This window comes from Papio anubis, chromosome 16, assembly GCF_008728515.1.
Source record: "Papio anubis isolate 15944 chromosome 16, Panubis1.0, whole genome shotgun sequence".
Classification (NCBI taxonomy): Eukaryota; Metazoa; Chordata; class Mammalia; order Primates; family Cercopithecidae; genus Papio; species Papio anubis.
This window is the reverse complement of record NC_044991.1, coordinates 13,119,405-13,141,088: the sequence shown is the minus strand read 5'-3', so window position 1 is coordinate 13,141,088 and position 21,684 is coordinate 13,119,405. Positions and strand designations below refer to the sequence as shown.

The following is a 21,684-nucleotide window of genomic DNA, read 5'->3' as shown; positions in this document are numbered from 1 at the left end:
GGGAGGAGAGAGGCGGGAGGCGGGAGCGCCCACACCCCGCCCCCGCCCCCGGATCCAGCCCGCAGAGCCCGCGGCCAGGGCGGCGCAGACCGGCCCAGCGACTCTCCCGGGCTGCCAGCCGGGACGCGCGGCCGCCGCCGCTGCAGGACTAGTCCACCCTCGTCCCGCGCCCCCGGGGCTCGCGAAGCCAGGTAACAGCTGGGGCGCGCGGGTCCTCGGGGCGGAGGCCGTGGAGGCCGGCGAGTCCGGGCGCCTGCGAGGGCTCTGCACCCTCCTAGGCTCTCGGGGCCGGGACCGGGACCGGACCCGCCCGGGAGAGGCGCCCCCGGGTGCCCACGGGAAGGCCGGGCGCGGCCGAGGAGCCGCGCGGGGAAACTCCGAACTTTCGGGCTTCGTGTCCCATTCCGGGCGGGCGGAGGGGGCAGAGGATCGGACGAAACTCAGCGGCCAAACTGCGTGAGGAGGGGGCAAGCCGAGGGACAGAGCGAGGGCTGTCTCCGCGCCTTCCTGCGCGGGGGAAGGAAGGGCAGGGGCGGGGAGCGGGCGACGCGGCGGAATGTATCCCCTCCGCCGAGGCCCACGCGGAGAGCGGGAAGTGGGGGGTGGGGGACCCGGGGAGATGGACAGGCACCCTGCCCCCTCCCCGACCGCCGCATTCCAGGCTGGAGACGCGGATGAGGTCATCCCGTCCGGTTCCCCTCTGGCCAAGACAGCTGGCCGTCCCCTTCCCCCGCGGAGCGACCCTCCGCGTCCTGAGCCCCAGGCTCCCGCGTCCCCCCAGGGAACGTTGGGTGGTCGAAGTCTTTCCCGGACTTCCAATCCCGGTCGCCCTCCAGATTGTTCTGCCTTTGCCCCAGCCGTGCCAGACCCGCAAGATTCGAAGCCCCTTTCCTAAACCGGGAAACTGAGGCTTAGAGAGGAGAGAGGACTGGCCGGGAGGCCGCAGCGACACGAAACGTGGCGCGGGAACCCGAGACGCAGCTCGCAGCCGCTCCTCCTCGCCTGGTCCACGGCTGGTTTGGCTCTAACTCGGGGCGGTGGGCACGAAGCGCGTCTCCTTTCCACTTTTCCCGTCGCTCCCCAATGGCCCACGGTGCCCCCCTTGGAATACGGAGGACCGGGTCCCCTAGCGCGACTGAGAACAACAGCTACCCCGTTCTAGCCTGTTTCCCCGTCTCTCCACCTTGAAGCGTCTGGACTTTGAGGGGAAGGAGAAGCCAGCCGCCTGGGTTAACCCGTTAACCCAGGGACCAGAGCAAGTTTGGGGGAGCTGCCGTAACCAAGACAGGGACTCGCTGTCCAGCGGTAGAGGGCGGGGGCATCACCCAGCTGGATGCCCGCAGGAAGGGGGCTGTGTGCACCCAAGCAGTGACCTCCAGGATGAGACGTGGGCCCCTGGCCAGCACTACGGCCTGCGGGTGACCCCCAGGTGAATGCCAGGCTGCAGCCGCCCCCGCTCTCCTTCAGAGCGGCCCTTGGCCTCCCCGCGACCACATGTGCCTCCACAGCGGCCCCTGTTGGCCGGATCCTGGCTCCAAAACTTGTTCTTGCGTCATTCCCACCATTGAGTGAGCTCAGGCCATGCGCCCAGGCCCTGACTATCCTCTATAGGGTAAATATAAGGACTCCAGGGACACTGAAGCTGTGTGATGACCTCCTTGCCCAGGTCACAGACGCTGAATCTGCAGAGCTAGGTCTCCTGTCTTCCCAGGCCTGCACCTGCACCCCACACCGTGCTCAGCACTGGGCATCCAAGCCCTCCAAATCCTCTTCCCCATTCCCCATCGTCTTCACTCCCACCCTGGGGCATTTATCAGCGATGCTGGTCTGTGATTGAGGGTAAATGTCTCCTTTCTAAGTTTGTTTTTTCCATCTGTAAAAGGGGTGTTCTGAATACTAACGGGTGGTATTCCTGGGCAGGTGAGGGGAGGTGAGCCTGGCACCAGGACACTTGGAGCCGTGCTTACTCCTAGTGCCAGGTGAGGCACACCTGATGGCCAGCAGTGCCCTGTGGTTGGCAGCAAGTGTCACGTGGCTGCCACCAGGGGTCCCTGGAATGAGAGATGTTAGTGTAAAGGTGTCAGATTTGAACCCATAGCTGCCCTGCTCTATCCGGCATCTGAGGGTTTCATTACATTTTCTACCCTTGCAACTCCCCTGGGAGGGGAACTGTCTGGTGTGCTGTTCCCGTTTTCCACATGGGGAGGCAGGTCCCAGTACCCTGCCCTCAGCTCCACAGCCCTGCAGAGTCTCCAGGGCAGTAGGCAGGGTGGCGTGGGGGATGGGTACTATTGGGGGGTGCCCAGAAACATTTGAAAGATGGGATCATCACAAGATTGGGGAGGAAGCTGGTCCCCCAAGTCAAAAGTGGCCATGGGGGTTCAGGGGGGAGGAGCCCCTTTTGCTGGGAGAAGAGGTGCTGCCTCAAGAAGTCAGGGAGGCCAGGTGTGGTGGTTCACACCTGTAATCCCAGCACTTTGGCAGGCTGAGGCAGCAGGACGGCTTGAGTTCAGGAATTTGAGACCAGCCTGGCCAATGGAGTGAGACCCTGTCCTTACAAAAAGTGCAAAAACTTAGCTGAACATGGTGGTATGCGCCTGTAGTCCCAGCTACTCAGGAGGCTGAGGTGGGAGGATCGCTTAAGCCTGGGAGTTCGAGGCTGCAGTTAGCTGTGATGGAGCCACTGCACTCAGCCTGGGTGACAGAGTGAAACCCTGCATCAAAAAAAAAAAAAAAAGTCAGGGAGCTGGGGTGGGAGCAAGTGGGTGAGGCCACATGGCAGACCCTTCTACAGGGCTTTTTACAGAGGAACACCCTCCCCACTCCCATTTCTTCCCCTAGAGATGCATCGTTAATCCCTGCTGAGCAGGGAAACTTGGCCCTGCCATGAACCTGTCACGTAACGTTGGACAGGTCTCCCTTCCCTCCGAACCTCAGCGCTGCCTGTCAAATGGGCCAAGCTGTGGCTTTGCAGGGTTGTTGGAGAATCAGATGACATCATGTAATGGTTGGCCAACTGTGGAGCGCTTCAGAACTTCAGCAAACATTCCACCAGGACTTCTCGGTGCCGGGGGTGCCAGGGAGGGAAAAAGATGATTCAGAAGTTCCTCCCCTCCAAGGGGGAGGAGTTAGGGTTGGGGGAGGATCCGATGGTGGGAAGGGAAGAGAATGTAGTCAGAAAACAAAGCTAGCTTTGTCCTATTGGCTTCTTTGTTCTTATCTTGTTATTTAACCTATTTTGAATTTCAAATAACACTAGAAGGGCAGTATTGAGATTTTTATGCTTGGAGGTGGCAGCAATGGTTTTTAAAAAGGAAGAAGGCTGAGCCGCAGATGTGGGTGTTCTTGTGAAGGATCACTATTGACTTTCATCAGCTGAGGTCCCAGGTCTGTGTAGGTAGGTGACTTGCCCAAGGTCACACCGTGAGGACACCGAGCCCAGCCTGCCCTCCCACTCTCAGAATGGACCAGGGTGATGTTTTGGCATGCAGGTTATCATGGAGATCTGTGATTCAGCTGGCATTGATTTGGCACTTGCTAAGTGCAGAGCCCAAGCTGGATGCCCCAGGGAGAAAGGCAGGAAAATCCAGGCGACTGCCCCACCCTCCAAGTGCATTGCCAATCTCAGGAGGTGAGACAGGGCTCCACAAGCCAGTCAAGGACTTATGTGAGTCAGAGGCTCTGAGTTCAAGTCTCGACTAGCTCTGTGGATCTGACCTTGAGCCAGCTTTGCCCTCAGTGGGCCACAGGAAAAGCATAGGATCACAGGTGCGCTCTAGCCTGGACTTTGTATGATACTGGAAGAAAAGGGGTCAGAAGGAAAGGGGTCAGAACAAGAAATGCTTAAAGAGGCTGGAGCTGGGGAAGATTGTGTGTATGGTGGGGATGGGGAATCAGGAAGGGAGAGATGGGCAAGAAATAGCTTTTGGCACCAGCTGAGCTTTTTCCAAAGCTTGCTCCCGGACAACAAGGCTCCTACATCAATTTGACAAACTGTGATAAAGTCTTTTCCTGCGGGCCTTCTCAGAGCCTTGAATATGCTCACGCATGGAGGAGGCAGCTGGAAAAAGCCACTTTTGACCACAGGATCCTTATTCCAGGAAGCTCCTTGAAGGTGGATGGTTTGGAGGAACCTCTGCTCTGGCTGTTTACCCAGCTTCACAAAGCCTTGGTGAGGCATCTGTTCCCTCCTGGCTTCGCTGTGTGGCAGAGATTTTAATGCACAGAGAAGGGAGGTGACTTACTCAGTTACTCAGCAGAAGGCAGAGTAGCCTGGGGCCCCAGGGCTCTGGGATGTGGGGCCTGTTTCACCATGTCTTGCTATGTAGCCTCAGGCAAGTTACTTCACTTCGTGCCTCAGTTTCCCCTCTCTAACTGATACCATGCTGCCCTCAGGAGTAATGTTTTTGTTGTTGTTGTTGTTGTTTGTGAGACAGAGTCTCACTCTGTCGCACAGGCTGGAGTGCAGTGGTGCAATCTCGGCTCACTGCAACCTCCGCCTCCTGGGTTCAAGCAATTCTCCTGCCTCAGCCTCCTGAGTAGCTGGGATTACAGGTGCCCGCCACTATGCCCAGCTAATTTTTTATATTTCTAGTAGAGACGGGGTTTCACCATGGTGGAGACCAGCACCACTAGGCTGGTCTCTAACTCCTGACCTCGTGATTCCCCCACCTCGGCCTCCCAAAGTGCTGGGAGTACAGGCGTGAGCCACCACGCCCAGCCCCTCAGGAGTATTATGTGGGTTTAAACGATGAGGCAGGTGAGGTCTTGGCACTTAGTAAGTGCTTCATAAGTGGGCCCTGCAGAATAAGCACTTTTTTCTTTTCTTTTTTTTTTTGAGACAGGGTCTCGCTCTGTCGCCCAGGCTGGAGTGCAGTGACACAATCATGGCTCACTGCAGCCTTGACCTCCTGGGCTCAAGGGATCTTCCCTTCTTAGCCTCCTGAGTAGCTAGGACCACAGGCACACACCACCACACCCAACTAATTTTTTAAAAATGTTTTGTGAAAACCAGGTCTCATTATGTTGCTCAGACTTGGAATGAGCGCTTCTATTTTTCCCTCATACATGGTTTAAGTGTATAGCTCGATGAATTCTTTGTCCCCTGTTGAGTCAGTACCTGCTCAGAGGCTGCTATCATTCTGATTACTAATGGCATCAATTGGTTTTGCCTGTCACTGAACTTTCTTTTTTTTTCTTTTCTTTTTTTTTTTTGAGACGTAATTTTGGTCTTGTTGCCCAGGCTGGAGTGTCGTAGTGCGATCTCAGCTCACTGCAACCTCTGCCTCCCTGGTTCAAGTGATTCTCCTGCTGGAGGTTCCCGGGTAGCTGGGATTACAGGCGCGCACCACCACGTCCGGCTAAGTTTTGTATTTTTAGTAGAGACGGGGTTTCCCCATGTTGGCCAGCCTGGTCTTGAACTCCTGATCTCAGTTGAGCCACCCACCTCAACCTCCCAAAGTGCTGGGATTACCGGCGTGAGCCACTGCGCCTGGCTGTGCTCTTGAACTTTCTATACACAGACTCACTCGGGTCCCCTTGTGCCTAGCTTTTGCCCCATATCAGTTGGGGGCCTCTATCCATGTGGTGGGGTGTGATGATCTATCCTTTTCAGCTACTAATGTTTGGACCCCAGATTTCCTCCTCTGTCCTGGGCTTGCCATCACCGCCCTTTCTGTCTTCCTTCCAGGTCTCCACCTCTGGGCAGGAGAGAAGCCGACCACCGCGGGGGTGCTTTCTCTACGCTTGAACATCTACAGCTGCTTCCGGGGGGCTGGCAGCCGGCCCCGGGGAGAGGCGAGCCATGGACCCCCCACAGCCTCAGCATTCGGTGACCTCACTTTAGGACAGCGTCATTTACAGCTTCCGCCAGGGCAAAGGAGCTGAGCAGCCATCCCGAGCCCGGCCCACCTCCCTCCCCCGGCCCCTGGTGGACATGGACTAGCAGCTGTGAGCAGCCAGAGCTGATGCCCGGCCCCCAGGGGGGCGGCGGCGCCCCCACCATGAGCCTGGGCAAGCTCTCGCCTGTGGTCTGGGGGTCCAGTTCACAGGGAAAGAGGCGGCTGACTGCAGACATGATCAGCCCCCCGCTCGGGGACTTCCGCCACACCATGCATGTGGGCCGTGGTGGGGACGTCTTCGGGGACACCTCCTTCCTCAGCAACCACGGTGGCAGCTCCAGGGGCACCCATCGCTCACCCCGCAACTTCCTGGCCAAGAAGCTGCAGCTGGTGCGGAGGGTGGGGGCGCCCCCCCGGAGGATGGCGTCTCCCCCTGCACCCTCCCCGGCTCCACCGGCCATCTCCCCCATCATCAAGAATGCCATCTCCCTGCCCCAGCTCAACCAGGCCGCCTACGACAGCCTCGTGGTTGGCAAGCTCAGTTTCGACGGCAGCCCCAGCAGCTCCACGGACGGCCACTCCAGCTACGGTGAGGGCCTGGGTTATCTTGGCCCACTTTTCAGAGGCTGAGACTGAGGCCCAGAGGGGTTCAGTGGTTCCTCCAAACTCCAAGTGAGCTCTGTTGCCCGGGTCCCTTGGTCTCACCACAGAAGGCAGGCCCAAACCCCACATCAAGGATGGGGAGGGGGTGCAGTGGTGGGAACAAGCTGACTTCCCAGAACACCTGAGGTTGAGAGTGAGGAGGTGGAGTTTGAGTTCTCACTGCCCCTTACTTGCTGTGTGACCTGGGCAAGCACGTCCCCCTCTCTGGGCCTCGACTGAACCACTCATCTACCCATTCTTGCCCCCTTCAACCAAAGCCTTCCCCTCGTGTTGGAATGATATCATGGAGAGGTGAAGGGCCTGGGCTCTGGATTCCAATCCAGTTCTGCCTGATTTTCAGGAAGTCAACTGACCTCTGTAAGTTCAAGTCCTCACCTGGATAATGATTCTCTCGGGGTCATTGCTAAGATTCAGTGCCAGGAGAGGCGTAGGGGGACTGGTACATAGTAGGTGCTCAGGACACTGGAGCTGTTGTTATCTGAACTTGATTTCCTGTAACTCGACAAATTTGGAAAACCACTCACAGGGACCACAACTCAGGAGCCTTCTTGCCCAGCCAGAAGTGCCACCTTGGCGGTTTGGGCAGAGTTCACCTGAGAACCATGGGCCCCTGCTGCCACCTGGTGGCCACTCCCTGCCTTGCGGCATTTGGGGCAAATGCTCTAACGCCACTGCCCCAGGCAGCTGCTCAGAAACACACTGAGGACTGGTCCACAGAAACTCGATTCTGTCTCAGGTCTGTAGTCCTGGAAGCATGGGCTAGACTAGATGACTTTGGGAAGGCACATATCTGTCCTTCATTTCTATACAGTCAGACCCTGGCTGCTGGTCCCATGCTGTGTCCACAAACCAGCCCACGTGCTATGGGTTCACCTGCAGCCATCAACCAGGGTCATGGCAGGGAGCCGGTGGCCATGGCTGAGGTCACAATTGGGACTGAGAGGAGATTTGAGCTCCAGGCTTGATTTCACCTCGTCAGACTTCTATGGCCTTGGGCTAGCCCCTTCGCCCCATCCCAAACTGAGCCTCACTTTCCTCATCTGCATAATGGAAACGAGGATAATGATGATTTTCAGCTTTCAGGGTAGACAGGAAGATCACACAGGTGACCATGGAGCATATTCTATTGGAAAGATGGGAGAAACTGAGGCCAGAGAGGGGAGGGACTAGCCAGAAGCCACACAGCAAGCCAGGACTGTTCCTGTCTCCCCTCCTGAATTCCTGGTGAGGGACCCCAGCTCTGAGCCCACTGCCCATTTCTCTTCTAGGCCTGGACTCTGGGTTCTGCACCATCTCCCGCCTGCCCCGCTCGGAAAAGCCGCATGACCGAGACCGGGATGGTTCCTTCCCCTCTGAGCCCGGGCTTCGCCGCTCAGACTCTCTCTTGTCCTTCCGCCTGGACCTCGACCTTGGGCCCTCACTCCTCAGCGAGCTGCTAGGGGTCATGAGCCTCCCGGAAGCCCCTGCAGCTGAGACTCCAGCCCCTGCTGCAAACCCCCCAGCCCCTGCTGCAAACCCTCCAGCCCCTGCCGCAAACCCCCCGGCCCCTGCCGCAAACCCCCCAGCCCCTGCCGCAAACCCCCCGGGTCCTGCTGCAAACCCCCCAGCCCCTGCCACAACCCCCCCGGCTCCTGCTGCAAACCCTCCAGCCCCTGCCACAAGCTCCACACCCCATGGACACTGTCCCAATGGGGTAACAGCTGGGTTGGGCCCAGTGGCTGAGGTGAAGGCCAGCCCAGTGGGAGGGGGTCCACGAGGACCTGCTGGCCCTGCCCTCGGCAGGCACTGGGGAGCAGGCTGGGGTGGTGGCCGCCACTACCCGGAGATGGATGCGCGGCAGGAGCGGGTGGAGGTGCTGCCCCAAGCCCGGGCCTCCTGGGAGAGCCTGGATGAAGAGTGGAGGGCACCCCAGGCACACAGCAGGACCCCGGTGCCCAGCACGGTGCAAGCAAACACCTTTGAATTTGCGGATGCTGAGGAGGATGATGAGGTCAAGGTGTGAGGGGCTGGGACATGGTCCCGGGGCCCCACCTAGGTGCAGAGCCGGCCCCTCACCTAACAGCTGGTTCCTACCAGACCAGAGAGGGGAGAAGCCGAGTTGCCCCTAAACCCCTCTCCACCTCTGCAGGACAGACATGGGAGGGAAGACAGGGAAGGCCAGGATTGCTCTGGGACTTGGATGCTCCCAGAGGCCCTGCCAAGCTGACCACCTCCTCCCACTGCCACTCTGGACCTAATAGCTCTTCCTTAGGCCCCACTCCACACCACCCCCACCAGCTGGAGGGCCCAGCCTCACAGTGTGGCCTTTGTGCCAGACTAAGCTGCCTGTGGGGGGTGGGGGGCAGGGAGTGTACCACACAGGGCCATTGTCCCACCTCCCAAAGGAACCGCCTGCCCCCAGCTCATCCCAGAGCGTCCCCGCTGTAACCCTGACAGCCCTCTCCCAGGCCGCTTCCCCAACATCCCCGCCCCAGCCTCCCTCTTACCCCAGAAAGGTCAGGTATGACCTCCCGGGGAGGAATCCCACCTGCCTGTATACCCCAGACTTGCCTCTGGGGCCTGATTAAATAAGGCTGTTTTGATAAAAGGTGTCCTGCAAGATGCTTGGGGACCAGGGAGAACAGCATCAACTCTACTTGCTTCAGTCCCCTCCCCTCCAGGGAGTTTAGAAAGCCAAGGACCCCCCCCCCCCAATCAAGGCCCCCAGCAGGGGAGGGAAGTAGACGCACCAAGGGGAGGGTAATGAGTAACCAGGCTGGAATGCCCCTGAGATAAGAGACCCAGGTGGGAGCCTTATCTGCAGTTCCGGGAACAGGTCCTGGCCCAGGTGCCTGGGACTGGTGTCTGTCCCATAATCCCACAGAGTAGCGTGGCATTTGCTCTGGCGATAGTGGGGGCAAGTAGACAGGAACAAGTGCGTAGAACTGTTGGGAGCATGTCTCAGCCTCCCAACGTGGCAGCCGGGTGTCCTCATATCTCAGTTTCCTCCTCAGTATCCTGGAAATGCCAGGAGCATTAAAATGCATAGAAAGAGAAATGCCCTCCTTAGGTATCAGAAGACCAGTTAAATTTAGCCACAAACAGCCAACGTGAGGTAGTGAGCTCCCTGTCACTAGAGGTGTGCAACCAGAGGATGTGTGGCAGGATCACTACAGGACCTCAGGATCCCTGAGAGCGGGACATTCTGGATCATGGGGTGCCTGAATTCAGAGGTCCTCAGACCAGAGGTATCCCATGTTTTGGTAAACTCGAGGGACCCAGGAGAGAAAGAAGTCTTGAACCGCAGTTCTTGCCACAGGAAGACTCCATAAAAATGGATTATTTTGTTTGCTTTTAGCCTTGGGGCAGGAACTGCAGGTAGAGATAGGGGGACACACCCAGGACCCAAGGGCTGTTGATCCTGTTGTGACTCAGACCTCAGACGGGGAATCTCGGTTGTTAGTCTTTTATTCTTTTAACTTGAAAGAGGACGTGTTGAACCCACCCCTCACGCTCAGGTAGCTCAGGTGGCTGTGGCCCAGCCTGTTGGGAAAGGTCAGCTCATGCCCATCTGGCAGCTTCACCTTGAATTTGTCACTCTCAAAGGTCACCGTGAACTGTGGGAAGGAGGATGTCAAGGAGGCAGGAGGCCCTGGAAATGGACCAGGGCAGTGCCTGATGGCTCAAACAAGGCCAGCGCCTGTGTCCAGGCCAGGCTCCCTTCCATCTGGACCCTCCCCTTGACATCATCCCCAGTGCCCTTTCCCCTCTTGACCTCACCTTGACCTCTGACCCTGGGCTGAAGCACAGGTGATCTTCCCGTTGTTCTTGCCCCCAGTTGCTGCCATCCAGTGAGTTGCAGACAATGGTGGATTCGCTGAAGCGAGGGTTGAAATGCAGGTTCAGCTTGTCTGTCCCCTGGCCCAGGTTAATTACAAAGCTGTAGGAGAAGGGGTAGCAGGTGAGGTTCAGGGCTCAGGCCTGGATAAAGCAGCTTGGGTTAGAGGATCTTGGTTGGCCACAAGCTGGAAGAACCAAAGCTTGTGTTAGTTGAGATCTGTGCCTTAAAACAAGGGAGGTAACAACCTGCTCAGACTTAGCACTGTGGTAGCACATTCCATTTGGAGCAGGGATCAAGTTGTTGAGAGAAGGGTAACTTATATTGACAGCTTCAGGAATTGGGGGTGGCTCTCCTGGGAGAGAGAAATGCTATCTATTAGATATCTGAAGACTTATTAAATTTAGCCACAAACAGCCAACCTAAGGTGGTGAGCTCCCCGTCACTACAGGTATGCAACCGGGGTTGTATGACTTCTAGGCAAGATCACCACAGGATCCTGGCCTCGACCTGCAGGGTTCCTGAAAGTGGGGCATTCTGGGTCATGGGGTGCCTTCATTCGGGAGTCTCAGACCAAGGGTACCACACATTTTGGCAAATTTGAGGGGCCCAAGTAGGAGAAAGAAGTCACTTTTCTCTTAGCTCCTATGATGTGCATCTGCCCGCCCCCTCTCTAATCAAAAGTAGATAAAGCATAGGGCCGGGCGTGGTGGCTCAAGCCTGTAATGCCAGCACTTTGGGAGGCCGAGACGGGCGGATCACAAGGTCAGGAGATCGAGACCATCCTGGCTAACACGGTGAAACCCTGTCTCTACTACAAAATACAAAAAACTAGCCGGGTGAGGTGGCAGGTGCCTGTAGTCCCAGCTACTCGGGAGGCTGAGGCAGGAGAATGGCGAACCCGAGGTACAGCTTGCAATGAGCTGGAGATCCCGCCACTGCACCTCCAGCCTGGGCGGTGACAGAGCGAGACTCCATCTCAAAAAAAAAAAAAAAAAAAAAGTAGATAAAGCATAGTTCCAAGATGCACTAACATGTTCTGCAGGCGAGACAGCCCTTCACTGGACTGTGACTCACGGAGGCGGTGAGGCCTCTGGTTCCAACCAAGAGGATGCCAGCGAGACCACTCAGCCTTCCCTGGTGGCTGCCCAGGTTTAATGCGCATGAAAGGCCAGCCTGTGGCCATTCCACTGGGTAAAGAGGGTGGTGTCTCTGGGGATTTGGGGGTTCCCTAGAGGCACCTGCCCTGCAGGGGGCCAGGCAGAGTTCCAGGGACTTCTCCACCTGCCCTTTCAATGGCTGTTGGGGCAAAAGAACAGAGCATATGGCATCAACTCTGAAATCCTTCAGGTCCCCAAACCTAGCCTCAGACATGAAGTGGGGGCCAACAGGGGTGTGGGGAGAAGGGTGTGAAAAAGGGCCCATTGGCCTAAAGTCCCTCTTGCCTGACCAGTTCACAGGGCTGCCCTGCCCACCCCTCCCGCCCCTCCCGCCTTGCCTGTTCCAGGCCTGCAGACTCCCCCCACCCTGAAACCTTGCTCACCCATCAGCGCCATCAGCGATCCTGCCTGTGATCTTCAGGGTTGACCCCGGCTTCATGTCCATGTTCTTAACCTCAAGTTCCCCCTGAGCCAACAGAGAAACATTCCACTCGAGTCCCCACAGAAAATCAATCCCACACTTGCCCAGCACCTTCATCCACCTCATCCCAACCCAGCAGCAGGTCTCATAATCCCCCTGCCCACATGAGGATGCAGGAGGCCACCAAGCTGGAAAGTAGCAGAGCCACAGCGCTCTGATCAAGGCCTCCCAGAGCTTCCCCACTCCCTGCACTGTTTTGCTGTTATCCACCCCAACCCGAGGAGGCACAGGGCCCAGTTGGGGGAGGCTCAGTTTGCCCATCGATGAAATGGACAGAGTGCTTCCTGCCCAGTTCCACAAAGTGTTCAAGTGATGAAATCACGCTGCCCTCTGCAGAACCCCAGAAACAAAAATATGATATGGAAAATGACTGTATCAGAGGCACGAGGTCTTGGCCCATCCAAAACTAAGAATCTGGCCAGGTGCAGTGGCTCACGCCTATAATCCCAGCATTTTGGGAGGCCAAGGTGGACTGATCACCTGAGGTCAGGAGTTTGCAACCAGCCTGGGCAACATGGTGAAACCTCGTCTCTATTAAAAATAAAAAAATTGCCGGGCGCGGTGGCTCAAGCCTGTAATCCCAGCACTTTGGGAGGCCGAGACGGGCGGATCACGAGGTCAGGAGATCGAGACTATCCTGGCTAACACGGTGAAACCCCGTCTCTACTAAAAAAATACAAAAAAAAACTAGCTGGGCGAGGTGGCGAGCGCCTATAGTCCCAGCTACTCGGGAGGCTGAGGCAGGAGAATGGGGTAAACCCGGGAAGCAGAGCTTGCAGTGAGCTGAGATCTGGCCACTGCACTCCAGCCTGGGCAGACAGAGACAGACTCCGTCTCAAAAAAAAAAAAAAAAAAATTATCTGGGCGTGGTGGCGGGCACCTGTAATCCCAGCTACTCGGGAGGCTGAGGCAGGAGAATCACTTGAACCCTGGAAGTGGAGGTTGCCATGAGCCGAGATCGTACCATTGTACTCCAGCCTGGGTGACAAGAGTGAAATTTCATCTCAAAGAAAAACAAAAACAAAAAAAAGACCGGGCTCAGTGGCTCACACTTGTAATCCCAGCACTTTGGGAGGTCGAGGCAGGCGGATCACGTGAGGTCAGGAGTTCGACACCAGCCTGCCTAACATTTAACCTCGTCTCTGCTAAAAAGGCAAAAATTAGCCAGGTATGGTAGCATGCATCTATAGTCCCAGCTACTTGGGAGGCTGAGGCAGGAGAATTGCTTGAGGTTGGGAGGCAGGGGTTACAGTGAGCCAAGATCACGCCACTGCACTCCAGCCTAGGTGACAGAGCAAGACTCTGTCTCAAAAAAAAAACAAGAAAAAAAACTAAGAATCTATAAAACTATAAAACTCCGCAAGTCCCATGTCTGAATATGTCCATCAAAGTCTCTCTCCAAGCCTCATTTTCCCCTTCTGTAAAATTGACTAATTTGATTTATTCATTTAGAAAACAGTTGCGGCCGGGCGCGGTGGCTCAAGCCTGTAATCCCAGCACTTTGGGAGGCCGAGACGGGCGGATCACGAGGTCAGGAGATCGAGACCATCCTGGCTAACACAGTGAAACCCCGTCTCTACTAAAAATACAAAAAAACTAGCCGGGCGAGGTGGCGGGCGCCTGTAGTCCCAGCTGCTAGGGAGGCTGAGGCAGTAGAATTGCGCGAACCCGGGAGGCGGAGCTTGCAGTGAGCGGAGATCTGGCCACAGCACTCCAGCCTGGGCAACAGAGCGAGACTTTGTCTCAAAAAAAAAAAAAAAAAAAGAAAAAGAAAACAGTTGCTAGCCTGGGTGTGGAAGTGTGTACTTGCATTCCAGCTACTCGGGAGGCTGAGACAGGAGAGTCCCTTGAGCCCAGGAGTTGGAGACCAGCCTGGGCAACATAGTGAGACCCCCATTTCTATATTTTTGTTGTTGTTGCTGAACGCCAGATGTATGACACACCCTGTCACACCAGGGAGACGCCACCAACCTTCAAGCTGGTTTTGAGAGGATTCAAGAACATGTTTGTGAAATCCCATGCACAGGGCCTCACATAGACCAACAGCAAATCAAAGAGCCACCATCATTTATTGTTTTAATTTCCTTTTCCTTTTTTGTGTTGTGTGTGTGTGTGTGTGTGTGTGTGTAGGTTTTTTTTTTTTTTTAGCAGAGTCTTGCTCTGTCGCCCAGGCAATGGTGCAATCTCAACTCACTGCAACCTCTACCTCTCGGGTTCAAGCGATTCTCCTGCCTCAGCCTCCTGAGTAGCTGGGATTACAGGCATGTACCACCATGCCTAATTTTTGTATTTTTAGTAGAGACGAGGTTTCGCCATATTGGCGAGGCTGGTCTCAAACTCCTGGCCTCAACTGATCTGCCCGCCTCAGCTCCCCAAAGTGCTGGGATTACAGGTGCAAGCCAAGCCCAGCCTTAATTTTCTTTTTTAAATTTTTTCTTTTTTTTCTGGACAGTGGTCTGCCCGAATGACCATCATTTTGATTACTTGTTGTTATGATTCATCTGCTCCTTATTTTCCACAGGAAAGTAGCACCTGAATTTCTGTACAGCAGGAGCCTCCTCTAGCCTCACGGTGGTTACTAGGGAAGATTTCTAAGCTGGGTTTTCAAAGCTCATTACCCAAGGCTGGGTGTGGTGGCTCACGCCTATAATCCCAGCACTTTGGGAGGCCGAGTCGGGTGGATCACCTGTGGTCAGTAGTTTGAGATCAGCCTGGCCAACATGGCAAAACCCCGTCTCTACCAAAACTATAAAAATTAGCCAGGCGTGGTGGTGGTGTCTGTAGTCCTACCTACTTGGGAGGCTGAGGCAGGAGAATCGCTTGAACCTGGGAGGTGGAGGTTGCAGTGAGCTGAGATTGTGCCACTGTACTCTGGCCTGGGCGACAGAGCAAGACTGTCTAAAAAAAAAAAAAAAAAACCTCATTACCGAAGACCAGTTTTCACATCTATGACCAGAGTGCAAGGGTTGCTCTGACCAGGATGCAACAGGCACCAAAGATTTAGAACAACTTATGAGAGGACACTTTTACATTGTAGGAGTTCTGCTCACTGACTTTTTTCTTTTTTTTTTTTTTCCAGAAACAGCATAATCTGAGATGCCCTGAATGAGCTCATTGAACTGGGGCAATCTGCCAGAAGTCAAGGACAGTGGCCATGGGAAGACCCTTAGTGCCCTCTCACTGGCAGCCACCTCCTCTCTGCAGAGGAGGAAGTGACACACTGGCTACACATAGGGGGAGACTGTAAGGTATTGCCCAACTCTCCCACAGGCAGTTAAGTTCTTTTGTTTTTCCTTTTTTTCTCTTTTTTTTTTTTTGACATGTTGAGATGGAGTCTCACTCTGTCGCCCAGGCTGGAGTGCAGTGGTGCGATCTCGGCTCACAGCAACCGCCACCTCCTGGGTGCAAACAATTATCCTGCCTCAGCCTCCCGAGTCGCTGAGATTACAGGCACCCACACCTAGCTAATTTTGCTTATATTTTTAGTAGAGACGGGGTTTCACCACTTTGGCCTGGTTGGCCTCGAACTCCTGACCTCAAGTGATCCTCCCTGCTGGGCCTCCCAAAGTTCTGGGATTACAGGTGTAAGACACCACACCTGACTTTTTTTCCTTTTCTTTCTTGTTTTTTTTTTTTTGGTTTTTTTTTTTTTTTGAGACAGGGTCTCACTCTGTCACCCAAGCTGGAGTGCAGTAGCACAATTATAGCTCACTGCAGCCTCACAGCCTCCTGAGCTCAAACGATTCTCCTGCCTCAGTCTCCTAAGTAGCTAGGACTATAGACGTGTGCCACCATGCCCAGCTAATTTTTAAATTTTTTGTAGAGATAGGGTTTTGCTATGCTGCCCAGGCTGCTCTGGAACGCCTGACTCTCAAGTGATCCTCCCACCTCAGCCAGTAATACATTTTTTTTTTTTTGAAAGGTCTTGCACTGTCACCCAGGCTGGAGTGCAGTGATGTAATCATAGCTCACTACAGCCTTGACCTCTTGGGCTCAAGCAATCCTCCCACCTCAGCCCCCCAAATAGCTGGGACCACAGGCATCCTACCTGGCCCAGCTGATTTTTTTTTTTTTGAGATGGGGTCTCACTATGTTGTCCAGGCCAGCCTTGACCTCCTGGGCTCAAAGGATCCTCCTGCCTCAGCCTCCAAAGTGTTGGGATTACAGGTGTGAGCCACTGTGCCCGGCCTGGCAGTACATTTTAGAAGAGAAGCCTGGAGGAGGCAGCAATGCTTAACCCAGAACAGTGGGCCATGACAGTGGGCAGCATGTCAGACACGAGGCTGCTCAGACCAGGGCTTCTCAGCCTTGGGCCTCTGGACGTTTGGGGCAGGCATTTCTTTGTTGGGATCTGTCCCATGTGTTGTGGGATGTTGAGCAGTATCCCTGGCCTCTAGCCACTGGATGCCAGTGATACCCTCCCCTGAGCTGTGACAACCAAAAATGTCTCCAGACAGGATCCATTGTCCCCTGGGGGCAAAACCTCCCTGCTTTAGAGAAAGTGGGGATTGGAGGCTGGACACCTAACCCCCAGCGTCTGCACTTAACGTAACAGGGGGTGGTCCAGATTTTGGAGCCAGACAGATGGGATTAAAATCAGTCTCTCGCTGACAAAGAGCATTACCTCTGGGAGATGAGGTTACCCAGTGAGGACAGTCCCAAAGGGGCTCAAACAAGAAGCAGAACACAGTTGTGCCTGCCACACAGCAGGCACTCACAGACGTATGCCCTGCGCACACACACGTCTAACATCAAGCATCAGGAGATGGCTCCCTGCCTCCTCCCAGCAGCCTGTGCCCACATCCTGAGTCCTGGAATAGTCAGGCCGGGGTGCGGGAGCTGGGACTGGGCTAAAAGAAGCACCCCCACTCCCCTTGCAGCTCCTGGGGGCTGCCTGGCTGAAACAGCAAAGCTCGAACCCCAAGGTAGAGGTGGGGACTGCTGCAGGGCAGAGGCACTCGGAAGGCCAGGATCGGTGGTGCACTTGGACAAATAGGGATGCTGAGAGCGATGGGAGGGTGCAGGCCCGGGAGCCTTGTCCCCACCCAACAGAGTCAAAGTCGCAGAGAGAGACAGGCAGAACTTCGTGGGGGTGGGGTCGTCCCTAGAGCTGGGGGGTGGGGAGTTGGGGACCCAGACTCTAGTGCCGACTCTGCCCCTAATTGGTAGAGGGGCCTGGGACCAGCCTAGCCCCTTTCTGGGTCCTGTTTCCCTTATCTATCATATAAGCAATTTGGATGATGTGGCCTCTGGAGATGGAGAGAGAGGAAAGAAAAGGCAGAGGTGGAATGACCAGGAAAGAGAAGGTTGGGAGAGTCTGTGGTCACAGCAGTCCTCCCCGAGAGGCAGAGGGTGATGAGGACATAGACCCTTCCACGCAGGACCCCTGGCACGTTCACGTCCTGCATCCCCCCTGCACTTGAATAGCGCCCCACCAAAATTCATGTCCACCTGGAACCTGTCAATGTGACCTTTTTTTTTTGAGATGAAGTCTCACTCTGTCACCTAGGCTAGAGTACAGTGGCGCGGTCTCGGCTCACTGCAACCTCTGCCTCCCGGGTTCAACCGATTCTCCTGCCTCAGTCACCCAAGTAGCTGGGATTATGGGTGCCCACCACAACATCTGTCTAAATTTTTTTTCTTTTTTCTTTTTTTAGTATTTTTGGTACAGACAGGGTTTCACCATGTTGGCCAGGCTGGTCTTGATCTCCTGACCTCAGGTGATCCACCTGCCTTGGCCTCCCAAAGTGACGGGATTACAGGTGTGAGCCACTGCACCTGGCCTCAATGCGAACTATTTAAAAATAGTTCCTTTGCAGGTGTAATCCACTTAAGAGGTCAAACTGGTTTAGGGTTGGTCCTAAATCCAATACGAGCAGTGTTCTCATAAGAGGAGAGAAATACAGACACAGAGACGGAGACACAGAGGAGGCCATGTGAAGTCGGAGGCAGAGATTAGAGTGATGTAAGTCAAGGAATGCCAGGAGCCACCAGAAGCTGGAAGAGGCAAGAAAGAACCCTCCCCTAACACCTTCAGCAGGAGCGTAGCACTTGGTTTTAGGCTTCTAGTCACCAAAACCAAGACAGAACAAACGTCTATTGTGTGAAACCACCCACAATTTGGTGGTAGTTTGTTACTGCAGCCCTACGCAATGAATACACCATCTAATCCTCAGAAGATCAGCCTGTGATCCCATTCCACAGATGGAAGGAAGACTGGGGCTCAGAGAGGGTCAGCGACTTGGCCAAGGCCACACAGTAAAGCTGTGGCAGAGTCAGGTGTAGAAGCAAAGAATCAGAGACCTCAGTGGGAATCTACTCAACCACTTGCAATTTGCAGCTTGTGGCCTTGGGCAATTTGCTCTCCAAGACTTGGATTTTGTGTGTGTCTATGAGACAAGGTCTCACTCTGTTGCCCAGGCTGGAGTACAGTAGTGCAATTACGGCTCACTGTAGCCTCGACCTCCTGGGCTCAAGTGATCCTCCCACCTCAACCTCCCAAGTCATTGGGACTACAGGAGTGTGCCGCTAACCCCAGCTAATTTTTTAAGGCGAGGCGTAGTGGCATGCACATGTAGCAGACAAGGTCTCACTATATTGCCCAAACTGAGATTTTTTTAATCTCTATAAAGATCACTGGAAGCCAGGCACAGTGGCTCACACCTGTAATCTCAGCACTTCGAGAGGCCAAGGCGGGAGGATCCCTTGAACCCAGGAGTTTGATATCAGCCTGAGCAACATAGTGAGACCTCATCTCTACAAAAAATAAGAAATAAGCTGGGTGGGGTGGCTCACGCCTGTAATCCCAGCACTTTGGGAGGCCAAGGTGGGTGGATCACCTAAGGTCGGGAGTTCGAGACCAGCCTGACCAACACGGAGAAACCCTGTTTCTAGTAAAAATACAAAATTAGTTGGGTATGGTGGCACATGCCTCTAATCCCTGCTACTCAAGAGGCTGAGGCAGGAGAATTGCTTGAATCTGGGAGGCTGAGGTTGTGGTGAACCCAGATCGTGCCATTGCACTTCAGCCTAGGCAACAGAAACTCCGTCTTAAAAAAAAAAAAAAAATTAACCAGGTGTAGTGGCTCATGCCTGTAATCCCAGCTACTTGGGAGCCTGAGGCCAGAGAATTGCTTGAACCCATGCAGCAGAAGTTGCAGTGAGCTGAGATCAGGCCACTATACTCCAGCCTGGGCAACAGAGCGAGACTCCATCTCAAAAAAAAAAAAAAAGAAAGAAAGAAAAGAAAAGAAACAAACAAAATTAGCCAATGTGGTGGTGCGTGCCTGGGGTCCCAGCTACTCAAGAGGCTGAGGTGGGAGGATTATTTGAGCCAAGGAGGTCAAGTCTGTAGTGAGCTATGATCGCCACCACTGCATTCCACCTGGTGACAGAACAAGATGCTGTATTTGTTGTTGTTTTGTTGTTGTTGTTGTTGTTGTTGTTGTTTTGAGATGGAGTTTCACTCTTATTGTCCAGGCTGGAGTGCAATGGTGCAATCTCGGCTCACCACAACCTCCGCCTCCCAGGTTCAAGCAATTCTCCTGCCTCAGCCTCCTGAGTAGCTGGGATTACAGGCATTCACCACCAGGCCTAGCTAATTTTGTTTTTTTTTTTTTTAGCAGAGACAGGGTTTCTCTATGTTGGTCAGGCTGGTCTCAAACTCCCAACCTCAGATGATCTGCCCGCCTCGGCCTCCTAAAGTGCTGGGATTACAGGCATAAGCCACTGCGGCTGGCCCAACATGCTGTTTTAAAAAAAAAGATTTCTGTCCAACTTGTTTGCTGCACAGATGGGGAAACTGAGGCCCAGAGAGGAACAGCGATGGTTTTCCCTAAAAGCCCCCACCCAGGCAAAGACAAAGATGAACGGAGTGGGGCAGGCATCGGGGAACTGGTGTCCTCACCATCATGGTGACAGCTCCTGGTGGCAGCTCCCAGCGGCTCCTGGAGGCCTGTGCTTAGGGTCTTACCTCGTGGTCAAGCTTGTATCCTAGAATATTACACATTAACTCCCTCAAGTCCCTAAGTGAGGACTTTGCCCCTTCTACCTGGTATCTCCCCGCCTGCATCTCCCAGTACCCAGCACAAACAGGCAGAAGACTCCTCAGCCAGCTCCACCCCACCCATCCCGGAGCATCCTCCTGGTCTCCCTCCAGCCCAGCCTCCCCCTCCTCAGCGCTCCCAGAGCGGGAGAGGGGAGGCAACCCCATCTCTGCCCCCACACAAACCGCAATGCAGCCGCTTGACAGCTTTCCCAGCCTCCCTCACTGAACCCAGCTTCCTTGTCTGTAAAAAGAGAGATTTGCTTTGCAAGAAAAAAAAAAAAAAAAGGGTAAGCTTCTAATTTTTTTTAAATGGAGTCTCGCTCTGTCCCCCAGGCTGGAGTGCAGTGGTGTGATCTTGGCTCACTGCAAGCTCCGCCTCCCAGGTTCACGCCGTTCTCCTGCCTCAGCCTCCCAAGTAGCTGGGACTACAGACACCCGCTACCACGCCCGGCTAATTTTTTTGCATTTTTTGTAGAGACGAGGTTTCACCATGTTAGCCAGGCTGGTCTTGGTCTCCTGACCTCGTGATTCACCCGCCTCGGCCTCCCAAAGTGCTGGGATTACAGGCTTGAGCCACCACCCGGCCTAAACTTCTAATTTTCTGTGATGTCGTGATTCACTGTCAGAGAGCATTATGTTTTCTACTTCCCTCCCCATATTATGTATCCGATCGGACATGTAGGTTTCAAAACCAATACATGGATTCAAAGAAAAGATTTCAAAGTATTTACAACAAATTGTCAAAAGCAGAGAAGAGCTGGGTGCAGTTGCTTAAGCCTGTTATCCCAGCACTTTGGGAGGCCAAGGCGGGTGAATCACCTGAAGTCAGGAGTTAGCCACCAGCCCGGCCAATGGTGAAACCCCGTCTCTACTAAAACTACAAAAATTAGCCGGGCACGGTGGCTCACGCCTGTAATCCCAGCACTATGGGAGGCCGAGACGGGCGGATCACGAGGTCAGGATATCGACACCATCCTGGCTAACACAGTGAAACCCTGTCTCTACTAAAAATACAAAAAATTAGCCGGACGTGGTGGTGGGCACCTGTAGTCCCAGCTACTCGGGAGACTGAGGCAGGAGAATGGCGTGAACCCGGAAGGCGGAGCTTGCAGTGAGCCGAGATCACAACACTGAACTCCAGCCCGGGCGACAGAGCGAGATTCCGTCTCAAAAATAAATAAATAAAAAATAAATAATACAAAAAGTAGCCGGACATGGTGGCGGGCACCTGTAGTCACAGCTACTCCAGAGGCTGAGGCAGGAGAATCGCTTGAACCCGGGAGGCGGAGGTTACAGGGAGCCGAGATCACGCCACTACACTCCAGCCTGGGCGACAGAGTGAGGCTCCGTCTCAAATAAAAAATAAATAAAAGTGGAGAAGGACTGGGAGGGCTGAGTGGGGGACACGGAGGATTAAAATGCTTTGCTGTTGACTTCTGTTACTTATGTAACTGGCATGCCTACTATAGACAATTAGAGATATTAAATAAGAAGAAAAATAATCACTCATAATGCCACCGGCAGGACGGAACCGGCTTACTCTATTGGCACATTTCCTTCCAGGCGGTTCTCCACAGATTTATATTATAGACATCCCTCTGTCTGCACATTTGTTTATCTTTCTTCATTTGGGAAACATTAAAGACCACAAATTTATATTTCAGAACCATACTTTA

General features: G+C 54.3%; 2 protein-coding genes across 4 annotated transcripts; one reads left to right on the top strand and one right to left on the bottom strand.

Moving 5' to 3' along the window:
* The first annotated feature begins 68 nt into the window (after positions 1-68).
* CDC42EP1 (CDC42 effector protein 1) lies at positions 69-9,090 on the top strand. 3 transcript variants are annotated; one of them, XM_003905509.3, is made up of 3 exons: positions 69-191; positions 5,690-6,429; positions 7,772-9,090. In XM_003905509.3, the coding sequence occupies exons 2-3, from the start codon at positions 5,967-5,969 to the stop codon at positions 8,503-8,505; spliced, it is 1,197 nt and encodes a 398-aa protein (XP_003905558.1). In that variant the 5' UTR covers positions 69-191; positions 5,690-5,966; the 3' UTR covers positions 8,506-9,090. The 3 variants fall into 3 exon arrangements, with proteins under 3 accessions (XP_003905558.1, XP_009215508.1, XP_021777220.1); XM_009217244.4 differs by lacking the exon at positions 69-191 and adding an exon at positions 2,719-4,171; XM_021921528.2 differs by lacking the exon at positions 69-191 and having other exon boundaries at positions 5,247-6,429.
* Positions 9,091-9,932: 842 nt separating this feature from the next.
* Positions 9,933-20,096, bottom strand: LGALS2 (galectin 2). The gene is made up of 4 exons (XM_003905510.4): positions 19,868-20,096; positions 11,864-11,946; positions 10,263-10,422; positions 9,933-10,099 (listed from the first exon to the last, which is right to left on the bottom strand). Exons 1-4 carry the CDS (start codon positions 19,871-19,873, stop codon positions 9,950-9,952), a joined length of 399 nt encoding a protein of 132 aa, XP_003905559.2. The 5' UTR covers positions 19,874-20,096; the 3' UTR covers positions 9,933-9,949.
* Between the last annotated feature and the right edge of the window lie 1,588 nt (positions 20,097-21,684).

Bases quoted from the DNA above. Each gene is read 5' to 3' on its own strand.
- CDC42EP1 (XM_003905509.3), top strand. From the start codon at position 5,967: ATGCCCGGCCCCCAGGGGGGCGGCGGCGCCCCCACCATGAGCCTGGGC. The intron at 6,430-7,771 runs GTGAGGGCCTGG...TTTCTCTTCTAG, and splicing joins GGACGGCCACTCCAGCTACG to GCCTGGACTCTGGGTTCTGC.
- LGALS2 (XM_003905510.4), bottom strand. The intron at 10,423-11,863 runs GTGAGCAAGGTT...CTTCTCCTACAG, and splicing joins ATCGCTGATGGCGCTGATGG to CTTTGTAATTAACCTGGGCC. The intron at 10,100-10,262 runs GTGAGGTCAAGA...TCCTTCCCACAG, and splicing joins GCCCAGGGTCAGAGGTCAAG to TTCACGGTGACCTTTGAGAG.